Source organism: Taudactylus pleione, unplaced genomic scaffold (genome assembly GCF_031769625.1).
Source record: "Taudactylus pleione unplaced genomic scaffold, aTauple2 ptg000967l, whole genome shotgun sequence".
Taxonomy (NCBI): Eukaryota; Metazoa; Chordata; class Amphibia; order Anura; family Myobatrachidae; genus Taudactylus; species Taudactylus pleione.
Window position 1 is genome coordinate 3,127,737 of NW_028285368.1, and position 23,793 is coordinate 3,151,529.

General features: G+C 39.3%; 1 protein-coding gene across 3 annotated transcripts in view; it reads left to right on the forward strand.

Moving 5' to 3' along the window:
- Positions 1-23,793, forward strand: part of ZCCHC7 (zinc finger CCHC-type containing 7) — a 200,042-nt gene that overhangs the window by 143,299 nt on the left and 32,950 nt on the right. For 2 of the 3 annotated variants that reach the window (XM_088460051.1, XM_088460049.1), the window contains exon 6: positions 2,474-2,509. The exons of the other annotated variant lie outside the window; for it this stretch is intronic. In XM_088460051.1, coding sequence (XP_088316177.1) covers positions 2,474-2,509 — 36 coding nt within the window. The remainder of the gene's footprint in view (positions 1-2,473; positions 2,510-23,793) is intronic. 3 annotated transcript variants of the gene reach the window in all.

The following is a 23,793-nucleotide window of genomic DNA, read 5'->3' on the forward strand; positions in this document are numbered from 1 at the left end:
CACTTTCTCTGACACTCTCCCCTTCTCACTTTCCCCTTCTCACTTTCCCTGACACTCTCCCCGTCTCACTTTCCCTGACACTCTCCCCTTCTCACTTTCCCTGACACTCTCCCCTTCTCACTTTCTCTGCCCCTCCATTCCCCCCTTTTCTCCTTATTGTCCCCTCTCACACTCGCTACGCCTTTCTCATCACATCATAAATATATATTTTTTTAAATCTAATACTTATCAACCACATTTGACAGTTATTGATGGATCATAAAAAATTATTGTTTAATCTTGATCTTCTTAAGGACGTGCATATAGAAATCGATGTAAAATTTTACTTTATGTATATTAATTAAATGTACTGTCTAAATCAGTTCTTGCTTAACTACAGATGTGTCCTCATTCACCTAGCAGTTTTTGAGTCATATGGCACGAGTTGCTACTCTCTGCCACAGGTAGCAAATCATACTTTCTTATTCGCATCGTAGCCGCAAACAAAGTCACTTACAATGTACCAAGCATACTAGATAGTACTTTTGTCACAAGGGAATTGGTATAACGTCACAGATTAAGCATATCGATACGTTGTGTGAAGCAAGCATGGCACTGGTCGCTGGTATTAGAACTGTTTTTGTCTTTTGTATCCAGTTTAGTGTCTGGGTCGCACACAAAAGATACATGAAATGCCAGTGTCTGTATTCAGTGTACCCTTGCATTGTACTTTTGTCGCATTAGTGATGCAAATTTGAATAAAAAGTCTTTAGCGGAACGCTTGGTGCGGCTAAGAGCCGTATTCAGTTTGAGTCGAGCCGCGTTAAATTAACGCGGCCCGGACTTAACGCCGACTTCGCCTGTTTTGGAGGCGCGCGTGCATGCTTTACCCCGTATTCGTTTTGAAAGTACGCGTAAACGGGACCCAGCGATACTGTTACAAGCGGAAAGTACTGTCAGTTTTGGGGAAATCAGCCTGACCCCCCAATTGATGCTCTGACATGGGGGTTCACTATGGCACCCCCCGATTTGGCTTGCTGAAGGTATTTGGTGTTTTTAAATGGGCTCAATAGCTGCTAAATAGCGTTTTTCTATACCTGATGCAGAATAGTATTTAGGAGTATTTTTTCCAGAAAATAAGTTATCCCAGCAAATTTGGGGTACTTCGAAATGGGGGTCAGCATATTTAAAAGTAGCTAAAGTGAATTTGTAAAAATCGTGAAAAATCCACCTGCCGCAAACACCTGCAATCCAAAAAACACTTGGGGCATACTTGGGGACACCCCCGGAGTCAAGTTCGCTAGTTTTTAAGTTTGTACCCCAACATTTTTTTTTCGCCTCCTTTTTCAATGGCAATTTTTGGGGTGTCCTTAAGTTTTAAAAAAAAATGTTTTGACACAGATTACCTTTGAGGGACTGTCTGAAGGCTGCACGGGGGTTCCCGCAGCGTTGCACCCCAAAACCCCAATTCTGCACGGTTTTCCGCCTGCCATTCATAGGCGATACTCTACCGCCTATTACATTGCATTGACTTTCCGCCTAGACAGAAAGTCTTTCAAATTGAATACGAGGTAAAACCAAAACAGGCGATTATGACGTCATCGGCGGAAACTTAACGCAGATCCGGACTTAACGCTTCAAATTGCAGAGTTCGTGACGCGCCAAACCTGACTATTTGAAGCAATTTGAACAAAGGTATATGTGGGGGTTGGGTACGGGATGCCGGCGCTCGGGATCCCAGTGGTCTGAATCCCAATGCCAGCATCCCTACAGGGTTAGCATACCAACACTTGTTGGTCTTTATCCTAAGCCTCTCCCTACCCTAACCCTCCCGCCCCGGGGCCTGACCTTAACCTCCCTCCCCTAGTGCCTAAACCTAAAATCCCACTCCCCAAACCTAACCCTCCCCCCTTCGTGCCTAAGCCTCCCTGTAGTGCCTAAACCTTACCCTAACCATCCCCGCTACTTAACTTCGGTATCCCAGCGGTCGGGATGTCGGCGCCAGGATTGTGGCACCGGTAATGTAAGCGTCGGCATCCCGACCACCGGAATGCCAAACATATCCCATATGTAGACACATCTCTATCTACTTCATTATTTCATTGCTAAAATGTATTTCCCTAATATAGTCTTCCCAAAATAGAATAGACTACCAAGAATTGTTCCCTGTTTCACTCTTAAGTCACAGTAGGGCTTTTCTTTATTTCCTAAGATGCAACTACTGTAGCTAAAGAAGTACGGGAAACATTCCCAGAAGTTCTAAGAAGGAAGAGGCTTTTCTGGCTTACTTACAATGAACAGGGTGTGTTAAAGCAGTGTAAAATTCAATTAAACAGTGCAGCCAGGTTTTTTGAAGCTTAAATACAGACCCTTTCACTTAAGCTTCTTCTTTCCCTGTGACCGGCACCAGCAGATGCTGTATTATGCCAAAACCAACAGGCTGTAAAGCACCTTGTTTCATGCTGCTAACTGATCAATATTTTTTATATTCCAGGCTTGCCCAGAAATATGGAGGCAGTACCACCTAACTGTAAGTAGATCCTCCTTGATTATTTTCTCTTACACTAAACTATTTACTCTTCCATGACGTGCAAGCACAGAAATGTAGTAGTGCCCTCAGCTGAAAGATAATCAGTGACTGAAGACATTCTTTCTGGAATGAAATATGAACTAGGAAGCTGGTCTCATGGTGTACAGTCACAGCTTAGCCTTGGAAAATACACTGAGAAATACTGATTAGTACAAATCCCGACAAGTTTTATCTATCCAGCCACTCCACTTAGTTGACCTAATTTAGATTTACGTGCGATATGTTTTAATGACATTGTTTATGGACAGTGCTTATGTATATTCATATTTTTACATAGATTTAATACTTTTACCATTCCCTTATCAATGATATTAAGATAAGATTTCTCAAGTTTTGAAAGATGACACCACCATTAACCTGGAGAAAATCAATTTCTCTTTACAGAACACAACTACTGCTAGAGAATTTAAAAACACTGCAGTTTATCATAGGGCTGCACAAATGTTATCTATAAATTGTGATTACCTAGAAAAAAACAAACATGTAGTTTAATTTAAAACCAGAGCTATTTACACATGCCTTGTACAAGACATGTTACGCTCCACTCCACTTTTTAATCTATATAACTGCTATGATTATATCTTTAACACTGATTTGGGCAAAAGCCAGACAAGCATTTGTATTTTTGCCTGTACATGAATGTAACAATTGTTACCACTTCATCAAATCTACAGAATTATAGGTAGAAAACTATTTTTATGGTATTGTTCCATTTGTTGTGCTGCCACAGCATTCGAACATGTATTTGCATAAGAATATTTGTGTTTTGAAACATTTGTTTAATGTGAAAATATTTTGTGAACTATATGCGCAAACACGTTTTGTCATGATGGCAAATTTTTTATTTTGTTATCTTTTCAAAATGGCTTTCTACCCTCTTGCTTTGCATGGTTTCAAACAGAAACTAAATGGTTTATCTAAAACTAAAAACATAGTATTTTTTGATGAATATGAACAAAACAATTGGTCACTTAGATTCCAATAAGACAGTACTCCTATTGTTTAATAAGGATTTCTTTAATTTTGGCAGTTATATTGTTCTTTTCTCCAATTATATAACACTTGTACATTAATACATATAATCTTTATTGTTTTTTTCGTAAATAGATAATAATTTAATGACATTATTTTTGCGATGCATTTGTCATAATGCATATTATAGAGTGCTTTGTGGAGATGTTAAGTCTGTATGTGACTTTGCATTATATTCTTGGGTTACAGTCCACAGTGGCCTCCTGGAAGATAATTTTATTCACCATTAAATTGTAAATAAGTTAATGCTACCTTTGGCAACCTTATTTTGTAAAACAAACACTGTAGCATATGATATTAATGCTTTGTAATAAATAAACTGACATGAATTGCCACAGTTTAACACAGTTTTTATAACCAAGAGAAAGAGTGCCATCTGCAGCACTACAGAGGCATTATTTGGAGTTTGCCGTTAGTAAACCTGTGTTCCCTGCCTACTGTAAACTGTGGCAAAGTACTGGTCATCTGTTTATGAAATTATGATGCAGTCACCCAGTTGACACATATTGATTGATCATGCCAACGAGCTAAATGATCTGTTCTTAATGAGATGATGATCAATGAAATATTATACAGGTCATTTGTTTGGAAATTGTGAATATTTGTTCTGAATTAAGAACTATAATAGCTGCTAATAAAAAACACCACCAATAGGATGACATTTATGTACATTACTCTGCAAATGTATTACTATCCCAGAACTTGTTTACTACATTTATTTTATTAAAATAAATGTATTAATTTATTAATTAAAAGAAGCTTTGGAGACCCATACTTTTTATGATAAATTAATTTCAATCTAAACAACAATTGTTATTTAATATAACACTAATTATTTAAAATTATTTACTTGGATTCCTAGCATATTACTGTTTTTATGTAGATGAAGTGTTTTCTCTTTTTACGCTTCTTCCAATATGTAAACCTTGTTACCTTTTAAAATTGTGCTAGTAAAGTTTAAATCTGGGCAAATATAAATGTCTATGCATATGTACACACATACAATAACTTAGTCTTGTGTGTGTGTTATTGCACTCTTAAACATTTTAAAATTAAGCATATCTCTATGCTGTGGTATGAAATGTATTATTATTGTAAAATAGGGACAGTAGCAGTTTAACAGGGGTTATTAAATACATTTCAGAAGTGCATTAATTTCATTGTAAAATCTTGAGAAGCCTAGTGTGAAATGAATTTCTTGCACTTTTTACATGTATCGGTTTCAATGTATCTGTTTCATTTTATACTTAAACATAAAATTTATATTGAGCCACAGGTGCATAGCATGCTTTGCAGAACAATAATTACAAACCTAGAAATGTATTGCCACTTTCTAAGAAACTAAGTGCACAAATGAATGTCTTTCTAAAACATGAAGGATTATGTGTAACCTACAATGTAGATTTTAATTTAATTTAAAATATTATATGTGAAACTCAAAATCTCTCAAATGAAATAAAATTAAAGAATTGTTATTTAAGAGAATACTAATGTTCCCAGTTTTATGGATTGAGCAGGCCTAATATTTGTCTGAAAGACTACTTTTTTGGAGACGGCTTCCAGGTTTATTAAATCCCTCTAGGGATTTTATTTACTTGGTGTTCTGTTAGTATTTATTAAGACATTGGTCCAACTAAATGTTAACACTAGTTGTAAAAAGAATCCCCGTCTTCCTTTGTCAATGAAATCACTTACATGTTGACATTGTGGCCACTTCCTCCCCTATTTCTTGTTGCACATGTGGTGACCGCTTATTTCATGCAATTTACGTATTATACAATTGAGTGTGACAGGTGTAGCAGCATTTACCAGGTTTTACATTTCTGTTGGACAATCAACGCAAAGGCCTTTGCTCAGAATAAGCAGTAATGCAATTTGTTTCTTGGCCAGCATTGTCTTCTACTAAAGGCTGCCTTGGTCTTGATTCTCCAGCAGAGAGCATACTGCTTGCTTGTCACTGGCCTGGGAAAGGGATTGGGGGGGTTGTGTAACAATGGGTGGATTAGGCTATGAAATCTCTGTACTGCTTCTAAAAATGTCTGCAATACCACAGTTGGCAAATTAATCATTAGGTTGCATTCAGCAATACAAGAAATGGTCAGATTAACCCAAAATATATTTATCATTCGGATTTAACCTTTGTTACCTGTTTGCAGTATTCACAGCGTGTAGACCTACAACATAACATTTTCAATATTTTATACATTAGTGACCTACTACATAAATTTGAATTTTATTGGCAAGCAACGTATTTTCCATAACCAGCTAGTATGTTGCTGAATGAAGCAAAATGTCTGTAAATGCCACTGAAGCCAATGGAAAGCTTCCTGAAATTGCTCAGGGATCAGCAATATCACATATTAATGATCAGTCCTGCAAAAGTGGATTACCATAGGTCTGCATGTCCTTTTAAGAGGATTGTAGGGACCGCCACCAAAGTCATCAGTCCGAACTAGTTTTGAACCTTATGATTTTTAATCATAAACGTCATATTATGCATTATTTATGCTGTAGATTTGTTCTGTAAAACTATTTCTGCAAGAAAGAAGAAATGTTTTCCCTTTGTTTTTGGTTGTTTCCTTCAATATGTAATGTACAATTAATGCTGAAATAGTAATTAGCCCGTAAAAAACATTAGCTATAATGAGACACCAGTAGTAGTGACATTTAAAACAATAGGAATGTTATTTAAAGGAGAATTAAATGTGTTTAAAATTATTTAACTTTTGTTGTGGTCTATTAATGTGATACAGGTTGAGTCTCCCATATCCAAAATGCTTGGGACCAGGTGTATTTTGGATAACAGAATATTCCGTATTTTGGAATATTTGCATACCATAATGAAATATCTTGGGAATGGGACCCCAATATACACACAGAATACATTTATGTGTTATATACACCTTATACACACAGCCTGCATGTAATATTATACAATATTTTCAATAATTTTGTGGCCCAAGCAAAGTTTATGTACAGAAATGAAATTCATTTATGTTTCATATACACCTTATACACACAGCCTGAAGGTAATTTTATACATTATTTTTAATAATTTGTGCCTTAGACAAAGTTGGTGTACATTGAGCCATCAAAAATCAAAGGTTTCATTATCTCAGTCATGCCAAAATTTTTCAGTATTTCGGAATATTCCGTATTTCGGAATATTTGGATATGGGAGACTCAACCTGTATTATATTATGCAATAACAATTCAAGTGACTGTTTACAAATCATGTCAGATGTAAGTCCAGTATTTTTTGCCAAAATCTGCACATTACCTCCAGTACTTATGCATACGTCATTCTTTTGTTGCTGTTTAAAGGCAAATTGTCATATATCACAACTGCTTGTGTAAGTGTAACCATATGCTTTACATTTTACACCATACTTCTTACTGCCATGCTTTCGTACATGGTTTCACTTGGTCTATTACTATACTTTTTTTGTAAAGTTTCCTACGCTTATGTAAATATTCAATTACTTATTAAGGCATTCTACCAGCCTTTAAATAATTTATATAACCTATTTGTATTTATTGTTTCCTTTGTATTTACCTTTGTAGGTAATAATAATTTATAAACTTTTATCTTGAATATTATTATCACCATTAGTTGTCAACTCTACCCTTATTTTATTGGAAAGAGTTTAGATATGACTAAATCCTTCTTTTTTATTATACCTAATTGCTTAACAGTGTAAAGTAGTTAGTCTCTTGTAACACATGAATAATTAAAGTTAGAATACAAAATACAAATGAATGTTATAATTATTATCGTACGTAGTACAGTATGATGCGGGGAAGTTTTGTGGCATGTTAATGAATCTGCTCCATATGCTCTGCTAAAACTAAGGACAAGGCATTGTTCATGCTTCAACTAGTTTTATTTTTCAGTTCTGTGTTTATGAGCCTTAGATATTAGTTTTTGCCTTTTCCTCAGAACAATACATTTTTTCTTTGTAATCTAGTTGACATTAGTCTATAAATAACAACCCATATTAGAGTCCGTTTTCAGTCTGCTTCTTTTTTTTTTTTCACGTCAGATCCTTGGAAATTGAGCAATGTACTTAAATGAACCTTCATACATTTCTTCCTGGAACTTGTTTGTAATTATTGTAGTTTTAGGACATTAGTATAATATCAGAGTTTTACTCTTAAGCTTGTTAGTTATGTGGCTTGATGGTCAATACAACACAGGTTGAAGCATGTGAATTTGATTTGGATATGCAGCTGTTACAGAAGTGCTGTTTGGCCCTAAATATGTAACATCTGTAAGATAAGGCTTAGTCGCACTGGTTTTGCATTTGCTGCTAACTCTTTGTGTCTGATCATTTATGATATAATACGATAAAGAAAACTGATGAACAATAACACAAAATTAGTTGCAAAACACTACAAAGTGTGAACTATTGTTGTCAAAGCAGAAATCATTAGTTGTATCCTGCTCTCAGGATGTCTCAGTACCTGAGTACACACTAGGCGATATATAGTCTGTAAAGCCGACGAACAATATATTGTTCAGTTCATCTGGCAGTGTGTACACACAATATTTCTGTGAACGACGTCTTTCATATATATATTGCATTGGCTGTGCTGCATGGCAAATACGGTATATCTGAAATATATCTCTTTCACATCTGCTTGTGTGTACACAAGACCGAACAACCCATATGCTGACCACAGGAACCAGCGATAATGCCATCACAGCTGGTTCTTCTGGCAAGACGTATTGGACAGCCGATTGGTAAATGTGTATGCACCAGGTCGTTTATGTATAACCTTGTCAAATCGTTAGATGGGCCGGCCGATCTAACGAATTTACATTCAAATGTGTACCTCACATAAGTGTGAGTATATACCTTAACTATTAGCAGCCCTATTATGCTCTACAGCAGATTATTTAACATTTTCTGTTTTGCTTTATACTAGAACTATACTTCAGCTCAAAATGTATCCTTAAATACTTGAGTATCATGGGTCAAGTTGTCCACTGCATTAAAATTATGTTTATTGCAGTTACTTCACTTTTTTTTTTTTTTTAAAAGAAAATAATCTTTTTATTGAAAGTTTTTCATGTCAGCGGAGAAAATATACAAAGAGCAATACAGTATAAATGAGGACATCGTGAATGGAGGTTATCATTATACATGTGGATACTGAACATTACAAAATTCAAAATATAAGAAATTAGACATGAAGAATTGGACAGTATAGACAAATAGAGATATGAAAGACGTGGGTCTACACTTTATTTTCTAATAACTGTTCAGGGCATAAGTTATTCTACACAGAGGGCTGTAATTCTTTGCATATTGCTATATAGAGGTAAGGAGAAACATTCATAGATATCAATGGTACAATGCCCCAAATGGGCAGCTTAGTTTGTTAAGTGATATAATACTTGGCATCATCAAGTAATAACCTTTTGGCGCTTTTGATCACAAGGGCTCAGCTGGATACAAATAATTAATCATCTCATCCTAGCTTTAGCTTTGTTGAGGACAGTTTTGGCAACCACTGGCTGATTTCAGACATTTAGATTTATTTTATTTAAAGCAATTAGCATGTATACAATTTTATATAATCATATGATATGGATGTGGATTAGTAATCTATGAATGAAATACTCAAATAGTTGAAAACCTAATATATCTCTCTCACGGATTTTGATGACGTTTTCACTATTCTATGCAGCATTGGTCGAGGAAGGTTTAGGTGTATAAACCATTAATTTGTGACAAAATACAGCCAAGCAGTGATGATTTTAGTGAAGCAATCACAGAAAAAAATCTTGCACCAAGCTGCTGTAGAGGAGTTGCCTATGGTGCTGAGACAGCATCTGAAACTGAGGCTTGGAATGAAGCAAGTCACAGAAAAAACTGTTGTGCTGTGTGAGTAACTGCTGCTGCAGGGGCGAGGGCTGCACTCTGATTAGCTCTCTAAGACAGTAAACAAAAAATATGGTAGTTGCTCAAATCAGCTTAAAGACATACCACAGGTGCTTCTAAAGGGCGGGGTTTACACTGAACAAAAAAGGGATTTGCCCCCCAGCACACTGTAGCAAAATCAATCGTCAAGGCTCCTCTATACTGGCGTCCCTAACATTAAGGGGTTCACGTCCGAGAAGCAAGGCACCCCACAAAATTCCAGCCAAGGACCATCCCCAGAGCATCAAACTAAAAGGGGAAAAAAGGTATGTGTAAGAAGCAGGAGGCTGTTGTGAGATGCAGGGGTATGTGTAAGAAGAAGGAGGCTGTTGTGAGATGCAGGGGTAAGAGTAAGAAGCAGGAGGCTGTTGTGAGATGCAGGGGTATGTGTAAGAAGCAGGAGGCTGTTGTGAGATGCAGGGGTATGAGTAAAAAGCAGGAGGCTGTTGTGAGATGCAGGGGTATGAGTAAGAAGCAGGAGGCTGTTGTGAGATGCAGGGGTATGTGTAAGAAGAAGGAGGCTGTTGTAAGAAGCAGGAGGCTGTTGTGAGATGCAGGGGTATGAGTAAAAAGCAGGAGGCTGTTGTGAGATGCACTGGGCTGTGGTGAGATGCAGTGGATTGTGGTGACATGGCGTATGTTGTTATGAGATTCAGGGGGCTGTGGGGAGATGAATTGCTCCCGTGCGAAGCCACAGCAGATCTCTAGTTTTGCATAAGTAAGTAATCCTTCTCTACCTCTCAGAGATCGTTACATTTTCACAAATGCAGCAGAAAACTGTATTTTAAAAACATCACTGAAGTCTGTTTATAGGAATGGATTGTGAAGGTGCAATAGCACACTGTCATTTATCTTATACATCATATATAGCTTTATAGCAAATGTGGTGTGACAGAATCTGAAGAATATCTGCATTTTGCAACACAGATTCCTGTAATGTACATCAATTAAATGTTTAGCTCCTAAAGGTTTGCACTTCAATTAGGGTGTTAACTAAATGTCTAATGGGGCCCATACAGCTGCGACTGATTGCAACTTGTTGGATTTTGTGGTGGTGAATAGAGGCCAAAATATGAGAATTCTGTCAATGTCCCAATATTTATGCACCTGACTGTATAGTGATTCATTATACCTTTTTAAGAGACATAATAGATCATGCTAAGATAAAAGGGGGTATGGCTGGATGGCTGGTACGTTTCCTTAAGTTGAGTATACAAAAACTTGATAAGGCTCTTTGGTTTTCTAGGACTACCTTGACAGCGAGCACGTATACAGAGCTCTTCCTTAATATTTACCACAATACTCATTTATCTCCGATCTGACGTTTACGTATAGGGACCTCAGTTTCTTCTGCATGCCCGAAATGTCATCAAGAAGAAGCGGATACCTATCATTGTTTATGGGAGTGCCCAATAGCTCAATATTTTTGGCACTAAATCCGGAGATACGCTGAGGCGAAATTTATAGATTATGTACCTTTCACTCCAGAATAGGCAATATTAGGGATTATTGATCCAACTATAAGAATTACGAAAGCAGGGAAAATACTTCTGATAGGATGGATTGAAACAGGTCCCCTCCAAATACCATTATTTCTAAATAAATGTAATTTTATATTTAGAATGGACTGGATAGAAATGTTTCTACATAGGGATATGAGAGTGGAAAGATTATTCGCCACATGGGAGTCCTTCCTCTTACTGTGAGATTACAAATTCACCATAGTCTCAAATATTCAACATGGTACTTAACCAGATTAGCAGTGCAGGACCAACCGATTTTGTTGGATTAATTATTGGTAGGTCTCTCACCTGGGTCACCTGTCAATGTTCTAGTCTACGGAAATCACAGCTTTGATAATTATTGTTGTTATTTTAGGTAATGTCTGTAGTTGTATGTATATGTTTTACGATTCACTGATAATACTCTACAAATACAGTGTCTGATGTAAGGAACCACACTTTAATGTATTTCATGTATTTTTATTTCTGAGACATTGAAAGTATTTTGACAATGTATTTTTGAAAGTTTCTTCTTTATGGAACGGTTTCAATGATTGTGAACTATTGTTGGACAATGTTTCACTGTGCTTCAATAAAAGAAATTGTTTAAAGAAAGCAAGCCTTTGTAAACTGCTACTTACCTTTGAGAATGAGCGCTGAAACACAATTTTAGACAGAGGATTGTTCGTGCATGCTAATTCCATTGAAGCCGATAACCAACATATGGATTCTGTCTTTTTATAAATACCTAAATTAAGTCCCGGCATTGCTAACATATCGGCACAATCTCGGAGCAGGTTTACCGGCACTTGCATTTAGCAGCTCCTACCATCAGGTTGTTTGGATGGACTATTACACTATTTAAAGTGCAGTACTTATTCCGAGAAAGCTTCTGTGTATTCACCTGTGTTGCCACCAGCACCGGGATATCCAGAGGGACTGTTACATCTTTTTAAAATGGAACATCATTTCCTAAGAGGCCCTGTAAGTGTGTGGCAGTGTTAAATTAGATTGATATTTTGGACACTGGTCATAATGAACCATATCCATTAATATGTCCTTATAATTTACTAAAAAGCTTTACGAATTTTATAAGGATCCCTAAGTAGAGTATCCAAGTGGAAATTTTCACTATACATTAATATATTATTATACAGTCAGGTGCATAAATATTGGGACATTGACAGAATTTTCATATTTTGGCCTCTATTCACCACCACAATGGCTTTGAAATGAAACAAACAAGATGTGCTTTAACTGCAGACTTTCAGATTTAATTTGAGGGTAATTACATTCAAATCAGGTGAACGGTGTAGGAATTACAACAGTTTCCATATGTGCCTCCCACTTTTTAAGGGGCCAAAAGTAATGGGACAAACTAAACAATCCTAAATCTAACTTTCACTTTTTAATACTTTGTTGCAAATCCTTTGCAGGCAATTACAGCCTGAAGTCTGGAACGCATAGACCTCACCAGACGATGGATTTCATCCCTGGTGATGCTCTGCCTGACCTCTACTGCAATGTCTTCAGTTCCTGCTTGTTCTTGGGGCATTTTCCCTTCAGTTTTGTCTTCATCAAGTGAAATGCATGCTCAATCGGATTCAGGTCAGGGAATTGACTTGGCCATTGCATAACATTCCACTTTTTAGCCTTAAAAAACTCTTTGGTTGCTTTTGCAGTATGCTTCGGGTCTTTGTCCATCTGCACTGTGAAGCGCCGTCCAATGAGTTCTGAAGCATTTGACTGAATGTGAGCATATAATATTGCCCGAAACACTTCAGAATTGATTCTGCTGCTGTCAGCAGTCACATCATCAATAAATACAAGGGAACCAGTTCCATTGGCAGCCATACATGCCCACGCCATGACACTACCACCACCACGCTTTACTGATGAGGTGGTATGTTTTGGATCATGAGCAATTCCTTTCCTTCTCCATACTCTCCTCTTCCCATCACTGTGGTACAAGTTGATCTTTGTCTCATCTGTCCATAGGATGTTGTTCCAGAACTGTAATGGCTTTTTTAGATGTTGTTTGGTAAACTCTAATCTGGTCTTCCTGTTTTTGTGGCTCACCAAAGGTTTACATCTTGTGGTGAACCCTCTATATTCACTCTTGTGAGGTCTTCTCTTGATTGTTGACTTTGACACATATACACCTACCTCCTGGAGAGTGTTCTTGATTTGGCCAACTGTTGTGAAGGGGTTTTTCTTCACCAGGGAAATAATTCTTCTGTCATCCACCACAGTTGTTTACCGTGGTCTTCCGGGTCTTTTGGTATTGCTGAGCTCTCCGGTGCGTTCTTTCTTTTTAAGAATTTTCCAAACAGTTGATTTGGCCACACCTAATGTTTTTGATATATCTCTCTGATGGGTTTGTTTTGATTTTTCAGCCTAATGATGGCTTGCTTCACTGATAGTGACAGCTCTTTGGATCTCATATTGAGAGTCGACAGCAACTGATTCCAAATGCAAATGTCACACCTAGAATCAACTCCAGACCTTTTACCTGCTTAATTGATAATGAAATAACGAGGGAATAGTCCACACCTGTCCATGAAATAGCTTTTGAGTTGATAGTCCCATTACTTTTGGCCCCTTAAAAAGTGGGAGGCACATATAGAAACCGTTGTAATTCCTACACCGTTCACCTGATTTGGATGCAATTACCGTCAAATTAAATCTGAAAGTCTGCAGTTAAAGCACATCTTGTTTGTTTCATTTCAAAGCCATTGTGGTGGTGAATAGAGGCCAAAATATGAAAGTTCTGTCAATGTCCCAATATTTATGCACCTGACTGTATATCAGTGCATTCTGAAAATCTCAAACTGGTTGTTATGTAAATATTTGTGTATGTTTCAATAAATAATATATACATTTAGTCTACTCTGGGACATATTACTTTTTTTGAGTGAAATAGTAGCGCAGGTCCCGGTTGTTTTTCCTGTTTTTAAGAGATTTCTTTGTTCTCTATTGTCCTGCAGCTATTCATTCACTAGTTAATATATTACTAATAATTAATTTTTAACAACCATTTTGCAATACCCTTTATCGTTTCAAGTGGAAAATTGTTTTATACTTGAGCCAACTGCATTTTTGTTTTACTCTCATAATAGTGCAAGTGTTCTAATTCCCTCACCAATACCATCCTGAGCTAGTCTGGGAGGCCACAACTTGCAGACTCTCTGCTGCAAAAGTCCATGGGCCTCATTCAGAGTTGAACACAGTACACACAGCAGCTGCGTATTTGGACGCAGCTGCTATGTGTAAATAGGCGAAAGTCGCAGGAGGCATCTTCTGTAAATAGAGACCTCCTGCAAGCTTCTTTGATCCACTGCTGTGTCTGAGAACGCAGCATCGGATAATCTGCGAAAACATCACCCATCTGAGTAACCCTTAGGTTACACAGGGTGGTCGGTGTTTTCACTATGCCAGGGCCAATGAAGCTACATCATAAGACGCAGCCACTGGCCTCAGTGCGTCTTCAAAACGCTGCTGATGTGCCCCGATTTTCAAAAATGCTGACCATCGGTGCCCCTTCCCCACCCCCAAATGGCCACAGCATGTCAATCATTCTGCAGTTTAGGGAGGACTGCCGTCGGAGTCAGTGGTCGTTAATCATTAAACATTGGAGTTGGGTGTAAACCATGTGGTTTACGTACAACTCTGAAACAAGCCCCATATCGCCTGGCAACAGTTCTTGGTAAACACCAGGGAGCTTGCAGCACTCCGCGCCTCCAGACTAGCAGTGCTAATCACGCTAGATTGGGAAAAGATTCCATTTGAAATTCCTGTGTCATTATATGAATCAATAGAACAGGAAATTGTTATTCTTCCTGCTGTGTTTGTAAACTAGAAAAAAAAAAAGAATTGTCCAATGCTTTGAGAGAGACACATCTCTCCACAGTGGTTGTTCATTTTATGCCCATAGTAGTGCTCTAGTTAATTTTATGTCCTATAGTAGTGTCCCAGTTCACATTATGCCACACAGTGCCTCCACCTAACATTATCACATTGTAGTGATCCAAGTCAAACTGTGCCACATTGTAATGCCCCCAGTTCACATTGACGATCTTCAGGTTACCACACACCTTGCTAACATCCATTATTGGTGAACCATGTGAGATCTCCTGCACACACAATGGAAGAATGACACTTCAGCTGACGACCTCCTCCCAATGTCTTCCCCATGGCTGGGGCAGATGTTTTTTCACGGTCTCTCTCCACAGTGTTCAGCACCATGAACTGGGTTCAGGGGAGCTGCATATCAATGTAGTTATGCCCATGGCTGAAATCTCACATACACTACATGGCCAAAAGTATGGTGGCATAGGCGGTTACTCACCCCAATAACATCCTAGATATGTAGTCCTTGGGGTGTTCATCACTGTCATCCCATACTTGAATAAGACCAACAACCAGCCCATGAGATTAGACATTCATCTGATTTGGGGAAACAAATTTTTATTACCGGTGTCCCAGCCGTTCTCTTACCTTTAATCTTGGTAATGAAGCTTGCCTGGTGGGAAACATATGTACTGGGGCAGCCAATGCAGATACAATCATGGAGTTGATGTTCATCTTGTTAAGAAGACATAACTCTGTCTTGCTTCATTGTGCATATTCTGTACATGATTCAATTATATATAGTACTTGTAACAACGCATAAATATCAATATTGCGCTCAAATTAATGTTGATGGCTTTAAGATGAAACATCGATTTTGACAGAAACAGATGCCCAATATCTGTTGGCTTTATAATGCATCTCCTCCTCCTCCTATAATTATGGCTGACGATGATGAAAATCAAACCCCAGATCTCTGGGGGCAGTCTGATTGAATTTCTTACCCCGATATGGTCCTTTGCAGTCTCTTGCTCACAGTGTGGAATATTTGACAGCTTCCTGTACTCTGATTGTTTATTGTTACAACCAATTCACCAGTCAGTGTATACAAGCCTCCCACAATTCTGATTAGTAAATAACCAGTGCCATCCTCTATCAGCGTACTAGCAGCTGTCGACTGGGTATGTTAGAAGCCGGTCATACCCAGTTACTGCGCACACTGCATGCACTTGCCTACCTGCTGAGTACTGTTATTTTCCACTAATATTCTTTATATGTCCTGCGTTTTGAAATCCATGCTTATTAATCCTCCGACAATTGTTTGGGGTCAAAACAGTGTTAAAATGCATGTTAGTGATCCCATGTGAAGTGAATGTCAGGGCCTCTCTGGACAGTTGTCAGTGCTTCCCAGAAATATTCCTCAGAGGATTACTTAACCTTTCAATTTGGAGGGCACAAAGCCAAGCTGATTAATGAACTTTCTGATGGATGCTGATAAGCAGATCCCTCCTTTTATTCTCCCAGAAAAGTGATTCCATCCTGCTGTCCCACGCAGCTTTAATCTTCATAAATGTGGCAAATAGATTAAACACATATTGTACTAAAGAATTTATCTGGATTTCAACTAAAGGAGGTAAATTATAGTCAACAAGAAATACAGTTTACCATCCAGATATGCGTGAGTGTGTATATTATATATATAGATAGAAAGATAGATAAACATATATATATATATATATATATATATATTATAGTAGAGAGTGTTATGGCTTAAATGTCAGTAAAACCAGGAAAAATGGGTTGTTCTAAAATGGTATACAGTGTAAGTGAAAATTATTTTACCGTTTTCTTTAATTGGCTATGTGAAATGTAATGAGTGGGTCTTGTTGCGAGATGTGTGGTTTGAAACCAATCTCTCAAAGTTCAAATTCCCTGCTGCCGGTTCCGCGTTGATTCCACTTCATCAGGAGCCAGCTTAAGAAAATGGTGACTAGAAGAGAGCATAAGGCATTCTGTTTTCTTGATTTTCATACAAACAAGTCTGTCGTGGGTGTTCAACAGCATATTCGGACAATATCTGAGAGAGACCCACAATTTCAAGACAAGGGCTGCATTTGCAAACTAAAATCGACTGGGCATCTGTCAATAGGGGAAGAAGCATTGGAGCATGTCCAAACACCCTCAGAAATCCACCTACCGAGCAGGCAGAGAACTTATACCGTAGAAAACTGTATGACGGGAAAGAAAGTTGATGAGTTTTCCTTTCATCAGTACTTAAGGGAGAATTTATGAAGCAACCGCTGCTTCCCGGCGAGTTGCAGGTATATATTTAAAACGGCACCCGGAGTCAGTGTAAAGCCCGGCGTGCTTTACACTGACTCCGGGTGCCGTTTTAAATATGTACCTGCAACCCGTCTGGAAGCCGCTGCTTCATAAATTGTCCCCTCAGGGGGAATTCAATTAGCCCGGAGTATTTTTCATATGCGGAAACACAGGACTTTTTTTGTTTTGTTTTGTGTGTTTTTTCATTTTATCACCTTTTTTTTTGCACACAATTCAATTAGAGACCATTTTTCTCATGTGAAAAATTATCAGTATTCACAAGAAAACACATAGGACCTACAGATGGGTCCTCATACATCTAGCCTCCTTGTGCGTTAAACAGCCCTTCTAGTCGCGCGAGCATATTTCGCGCGACTTTTTGCATTCAAATGCGTCCTATTCGCGTTGCGATGCACATAGGACACACAACACACAAACAAAACACACACGTCGGCCTCCACTGGAAAAAATATATAAAACGCATTACTTGCCCCCTACAGAAGACTGAACTGAGCTCACCTCCTGTCAGCAAAACTAACTTGCAGGCTGCAGCTACTTCAACTTACAGCAGAAACATATGCAGTGGAAGAAGAGAGGAGCTCCCAGACTTTTCCCAGTCCCTCCCCTGCTGTCGCCCTCAGCCACCTCAGTCACTCACTACAGTACTGCTGACTCGTCTTTGCAAGACAGTGCACTGTGTGGGCTTCATGACCTATGATGTCACGCGCCGCATTGTCGTTCATAGGTCACGGCAGGTGCAGCCAGATTCTTATCTAATGTGCAGCACAGCAGATGAGAAGACGTGATGACCAATGCTCGTGAACACGCAATTGTGTGTACACATTAGACCACAGGTTCTCAAACTCAGTCCTCAAGACCCCAAACAGTGCATGTTTTCCAGGTCTCCTCACAGAACCACAAGTGAAATAATTATCTCCACCTGTGGATCTTTTAAAATGTGTCAGTGAGTAATGACTGCACCTGTGCACTTGCTGTGTCCTGGAAAACATGCACTATGTGGGGTCCTCAGGACCGAGTTTGAGAACCACTGCATTAGATGATACGGACGAAATGTCGTTCCAAATTGCCTCAAAATGAAAAATCGTCAAATACTTTGCCTAATGTGTGCCCCCCCTTTGAACTGATTTGAATACAGCCTATAAAATGTTAGTTACAATTCTTTGATGGTGAGCGGATTATTGTCTATATTATCTATGCCTATTGCACAATATACATAACATGGCATGTGTTTTTATACATGTACACGTAATACATGCAGTATGTATTTTGCAGGCACTTAGAGTACTACTTGCTACAAAATAACTGCTTCTGGTCCAAAGGCCTGTGTTGGCTCCTGTTATCCAAAGGGAAAAAAATGAGTTGTGTTATCTGGATGAATGCAGACACATATGCATCCCCCTTTCTCACTGCATGGGCAGACAAGGTCGATAGCATTACAAGGTATTTGTGGCAGTGCTTGTTTCAGTTTTCAGAGCTGCCAGTTTTCAACCGGATTTGAATTACAAAAGAAGAAGCTGGCATGAAAATTGAAAAGGGTTTATCGGCTAGTCTGAAGCCTCATAGCACATTGCTTATTTATGCAGTCCATCTGCAACGAGAAGTGTAGAAAAGCAATACATTTGAAAGTGGAAAAAAAAATAAGACTATAAAGATCCAGATATGTTAAGGATGGCAAATAAAATATAGATACCTGCAGTATATCTTCTTAGAAAGTGATTTCACTGAAAGTTGCATATTACTGCATAGAAGCATTTGTATAGGTGTCGTAAATCGTAAGCCCATGTGATGCTCTATACTGTAGGTAGCCTCCAGGGAATTCAAGGGAAGCTGTTGCTAAGTCACTTTAAAATTAAAATGGAGGAAAGATAACTGTGCTGAGAGCTACGCAGGGAATCTGCTGGAGTTTAATGCTCTGGCCCAATTTAAATAAAATTTTTCCATTGCATGTAAAATTAGCCATGGACGAGTGGATAAAAGTCACCACCTTTTGGAGAAAATTGGGATGCGTTTTAAGCCATGAAGATTTTGGAGCCATTGATTTACATTTATTCACGGTGTGAATTGCTGCTATCAGACGATCTTGCATATATTATGCATTGTTCCACACACACTGTAGGTTTTATGTCCGTTTAAGAGAAACTCCTGGTTAACATTTCAGTCTTTCCTTTTCAGGTTCAGGCAGCGAAATCTCAGTTTACCGATGACCAGGTTATCTTCTGTTTCTTTCCTTGACAGTCGGATTAGCCCTAAAGACAAAAAAGAACAATACAGCCTTAAAGACCCCATGTTACATTTGCATCAGTCAGAATTGGTTATTTGTACCTGTTAGTGAGATCCATGACTGGTTTAGTTATCATAAAGTGGCAATCCATGGAAATGAGGAGTGTAATTCCTCACATTTCAGCTGTGAAGATGCTGCTTTATGTGTTGGCTGTTGTGATCCATTAAATGGGAAAAAGGAAGAAAAAATATTGTTCTTTAAATGCAATAAAGTGCTTTAATGTGAGAATAGGAAGATAATGGGCTCTGAACATAGTGACTTATCTGTTTTCTTACGCAAAATGTTTACAAGCAGTATTTTATTTTTCCTAATGCCATTCTGCATAGGCTAACATAGGGCCTACTTTATTACGGATCGCTATTGCTATCGCAGCTGCGTTTATGCATGCAGTCTCACTGCGAAAATACGCTAATGATTGCTATCGCAATGCCATTGCAGCCTAACATAATGATGCCCACTTTACCTTACACACATCCGTAATACTTAGCAAGTCTGCAAAACCATCGGCAACATCGAGTACCATCGGAGGCTCACGCACGCTTGCACAAGGTCTGACCTTACTCAGAAATTGCTAACCTCATCGCACGCAGTGAAAGGCCAAGCTGCGTATGGCGTTGCAGTGGCTACTTTATGCACGCCCCTGTAACGGCGTTCAAACATACTGGCACGCCTTAGTTTCTCCGAACACCCCCCATCACCTCCCCAAACGGTCACTTCCTGTCAATCACTCTGTGATGGATCTGTGTAGTCACTGTAATCGCAGTGGAGCCTTCATGCACTCGCACTGCGATGCATGCGTAGTACGCAACAATCGGCCATGTGCGTGCCTAATCACAGTTGCGATCGGTAATGAATCAGGCCCATAGTCCCCTGCAGAAATAAATTATGTTCTCAGAGAAGCCTTGCTTCAGAGTTATTGAAAGCATGAAAAGGAAGCAGTCAGTTGTTTTCTTTTTTATCTTTTGCTTTTGGATACTTGACAAAATCTTTTTGATTAGTGGCTGAGAATGTGATGTTTAGTCTAATAAAGTCAGTACAGTTTTGGAAGTAATTCTGGCCCTCATTCAGAGCCACTCGCTAGCGGCAGTACGCTCGTTCCGAGCGATGTTCGCACATCTGCGCATGCGTACGGATCGTTATACGCATGTGCAAACCAGTCAGTGCGGCCGAAATTCATGTGCTCGCAATATAGCGAATGCCTGCTATTTTGAGTGACAGAATGAGGCGTATGTGGGTGGTAACAGGGGAAGGTGCTTGAAAATGGGGAGTGGAGATCCGAACGCAGGCGTGCTTAAAGGTCAAAACGGGCGTATTATGGGTGTGCATAATTAATACAGCAGCGTCATTGACCACGTCACTGGGTTATTTTATAGCCAGAACTGCTCGCAAGTTTGTGGTAGCAAAAACCAACCACAAGAATAGCGAGCAGTTCATACGCTGGTCGATGTACTCGATTAATCTAATAAATAGCGGACATGACGTATGGTGCGTGCGGCCAGGGGGCGTTTTTAACAAATAAACGAGCGTATGTTTTGCTCGCTCATTCAAACTTAGAGGTGTGAACAGACTGCAATTTGCGAACTGATCATTTGAATAGCCACCCCTTGTTTTTGAACGAGCGAGCACAAATAGCGAACGGCTCTGAATCAGGCGCTCTGTTCACTATGAGGCAGATCCTGAGTCACACTTAATGAGGAAGCAATTCCGGACGCATTAGGCAATTAGATGTCTTGTGCAAGCATCTGCCTGTATTATAAATCTATGCGACCACACCACCTTCAGCCACGACAGCAGCCGTCATCACTACTAACAACATTTACACCTAATTCATGATTGGTGCAGAAGTTCTAGGTGAAAGTGACATGAGTTCTGCACACCTCAACACGCAATTGGTCACAACTATGTCTACACACCTATGGAAAGTTTTCCCTACATTAAAACGTCCTGCTCCCACCCAGTAATGCCCATTCAAACTTTCGAGAGAGGCGACTATGATGAGTACAACTCATAATGACTTGCAGATGCTTTAAGTTGCACCTGTAGGCCAACTAAATTCTCTCCTAAGTTTTCTCTATCCCTACATGTCCTGCAGTTATGTGACCATGAGCCAGTTCTAACACCGTTCTTCTATATGTTTTAGGAAGTATCAATTGTAGCACAATGTCTTTCTGTTTCTTGGACACTTGGCACAACAAATCTTATGGCCATGTAAGGATATGACAACCTCGTATCAGACTATACTGGGTTTCCATCAACCACTTTTACATTCTTTCTAGCCTTTACTAGAGTAGGGTCTTTTAACTCTTTAAATTCTGTGCCCCACTGCTACTCTCAAAAAGGAACACTTCATTAGATTCGGAGGACACTCCCTATGCCACTGCATCTGTAAAAATATCAAACAGGCTTGGGTAATTTACTTCTAACACATCAGGTTTCCCACAGCTTCCAGTAGTGGGATAAGTCCAATATAGCTTTATACATCAAATATTTAACTCATCCCACAGTGTCTACAGTGGGACAGCATGGTGTTTCTATGTTCACTTCAGCAGTAACTTAATACAGAGTATTCCCATGTATACAGGTTAGACCAACAGTTTTCACATGACGTTTTGAGGGGTTTACAAACTCAACTTTTTACTACTGGATTGCCTTCTACATTGATTATACACATTTGTTTATCTGGCTCAGCCTGTTGGTCTGCAGTGTAACATGACCAAAGCCACCACGTCTAAAACATCCGATTATATTTTTATTACGTTTTTTACGAGGCGGGAACCTTACAGACACAGCTGACCAATCTCCGGATTCTAAGCCTACTATCTCAGGATTTTTAAGTTCATTCCACCGCCCAGCACCCTTTTCCCTGGAACAGTCTTACTATAAGTCACTGGAGTTCGCCATACCTCTCCACCATTTCCACAAGCTGGTGTGTTGTTTTAGGGTCCCCATGGCTTACCCACTGCAGACAGTGGCTGTAGAAATCAATCCATAATGACCCCTTTCAACGATCCGTGGCCCTATTAGAGTCTCTGGCTGTAGCCACTTCTTGGTAATATAGATAAGGTCATGCATTTGAGAGCACGGAAGCTTATCCACTTGCAATCCCCAGCGTTGACTAGCCTGTATGGAGCTGTAGCTAGTTGTGACATCTGTGGAAGCATTTCCAGATAGTGCTGCTAGACGCTGCACTAATTATTTTAAGGCTTCCTGGTCTTGTTGCTGTTGCCTACGGTTTTCATCAATATCCATTTGCTTTTACCTCTGGAGTTCATCAGTGGGCAGTAACTTAATGTGATTCTAGCATCCTGTACCTGTCACAACCTGTGCAGTTCCTCTTTCCTGCCTGAGGTGTCACTCTCTGCTCTGGTACAGCCACTCTGGTCTGTATATCAGCAGATTGTTTTATCAGCAGAGTGTGCTAGAAGCACCAGAGAATAGAGGGACACCCCAGGCAGGAAAGAGGAACTGCACAGGTTGTGACAGGTGCAGGGTGCTAGAGTGAACACTAGTTACTGCTGCCTTTGGTTTTCTTAATGGCCAGTTGCTGTTGCTTCTGATTTTCCTCAATGGCTAGTTGCTGTTGCTTCCGGGTCTTCTCAATATCTAATTGCTGTTACCATCAGGCCTCCTCAATGGCCAATTACTGCACCTTGGTGGCTTTCTGCTTAACTGATGTAGCCTATAGCAAGGCCTTAAATATGTCTCTCATGTCATCTCTTGGTGTGGGTGGGAAGCAGAATCTGACACCACCATGAAGTAGAAGTCTGTCACTTTAAATTTCTCACAAATTTTTATGGCTGCTATTTAAGTGCATTGGTCAACTTCTCCACAATGTGTCACAAGATCATATCAGGGGTTCCATCTCCTTGGGTAAACAATAGCACTTTCTCTTCACCAATCCTGTGCCTCTGTGCAATTATCCACAGCTAGTTTTATTGAGCAGAACAAAAATAAACAAAACCTAAAAATAAATATTGGCCTGTCCAGCACTGACTAGACACAGATCTCCCTCTGTAAAGGTGAAAAGACCTAATGTCCAACTCACAAAAAAAAAAACATAACTTAAACACAGCGGTTATATTCACCAGTAAAGTATTTGCTAAGGTCTATCTCCCTGGGTGTTTGGTATGTATGTGGGGTGGGAGGCAGATCACAGAGTGGAAAGGGGTGGGGCAGAGTGGTACTTATCTGCTGACACTCAGTGGAGCAGGCAGAGAGGTGGGTGTGAGACATGGCCGAGCAGCGGAAGACACTGAGGTGGTCCCTTTACTAGTATATATGTATATGGAG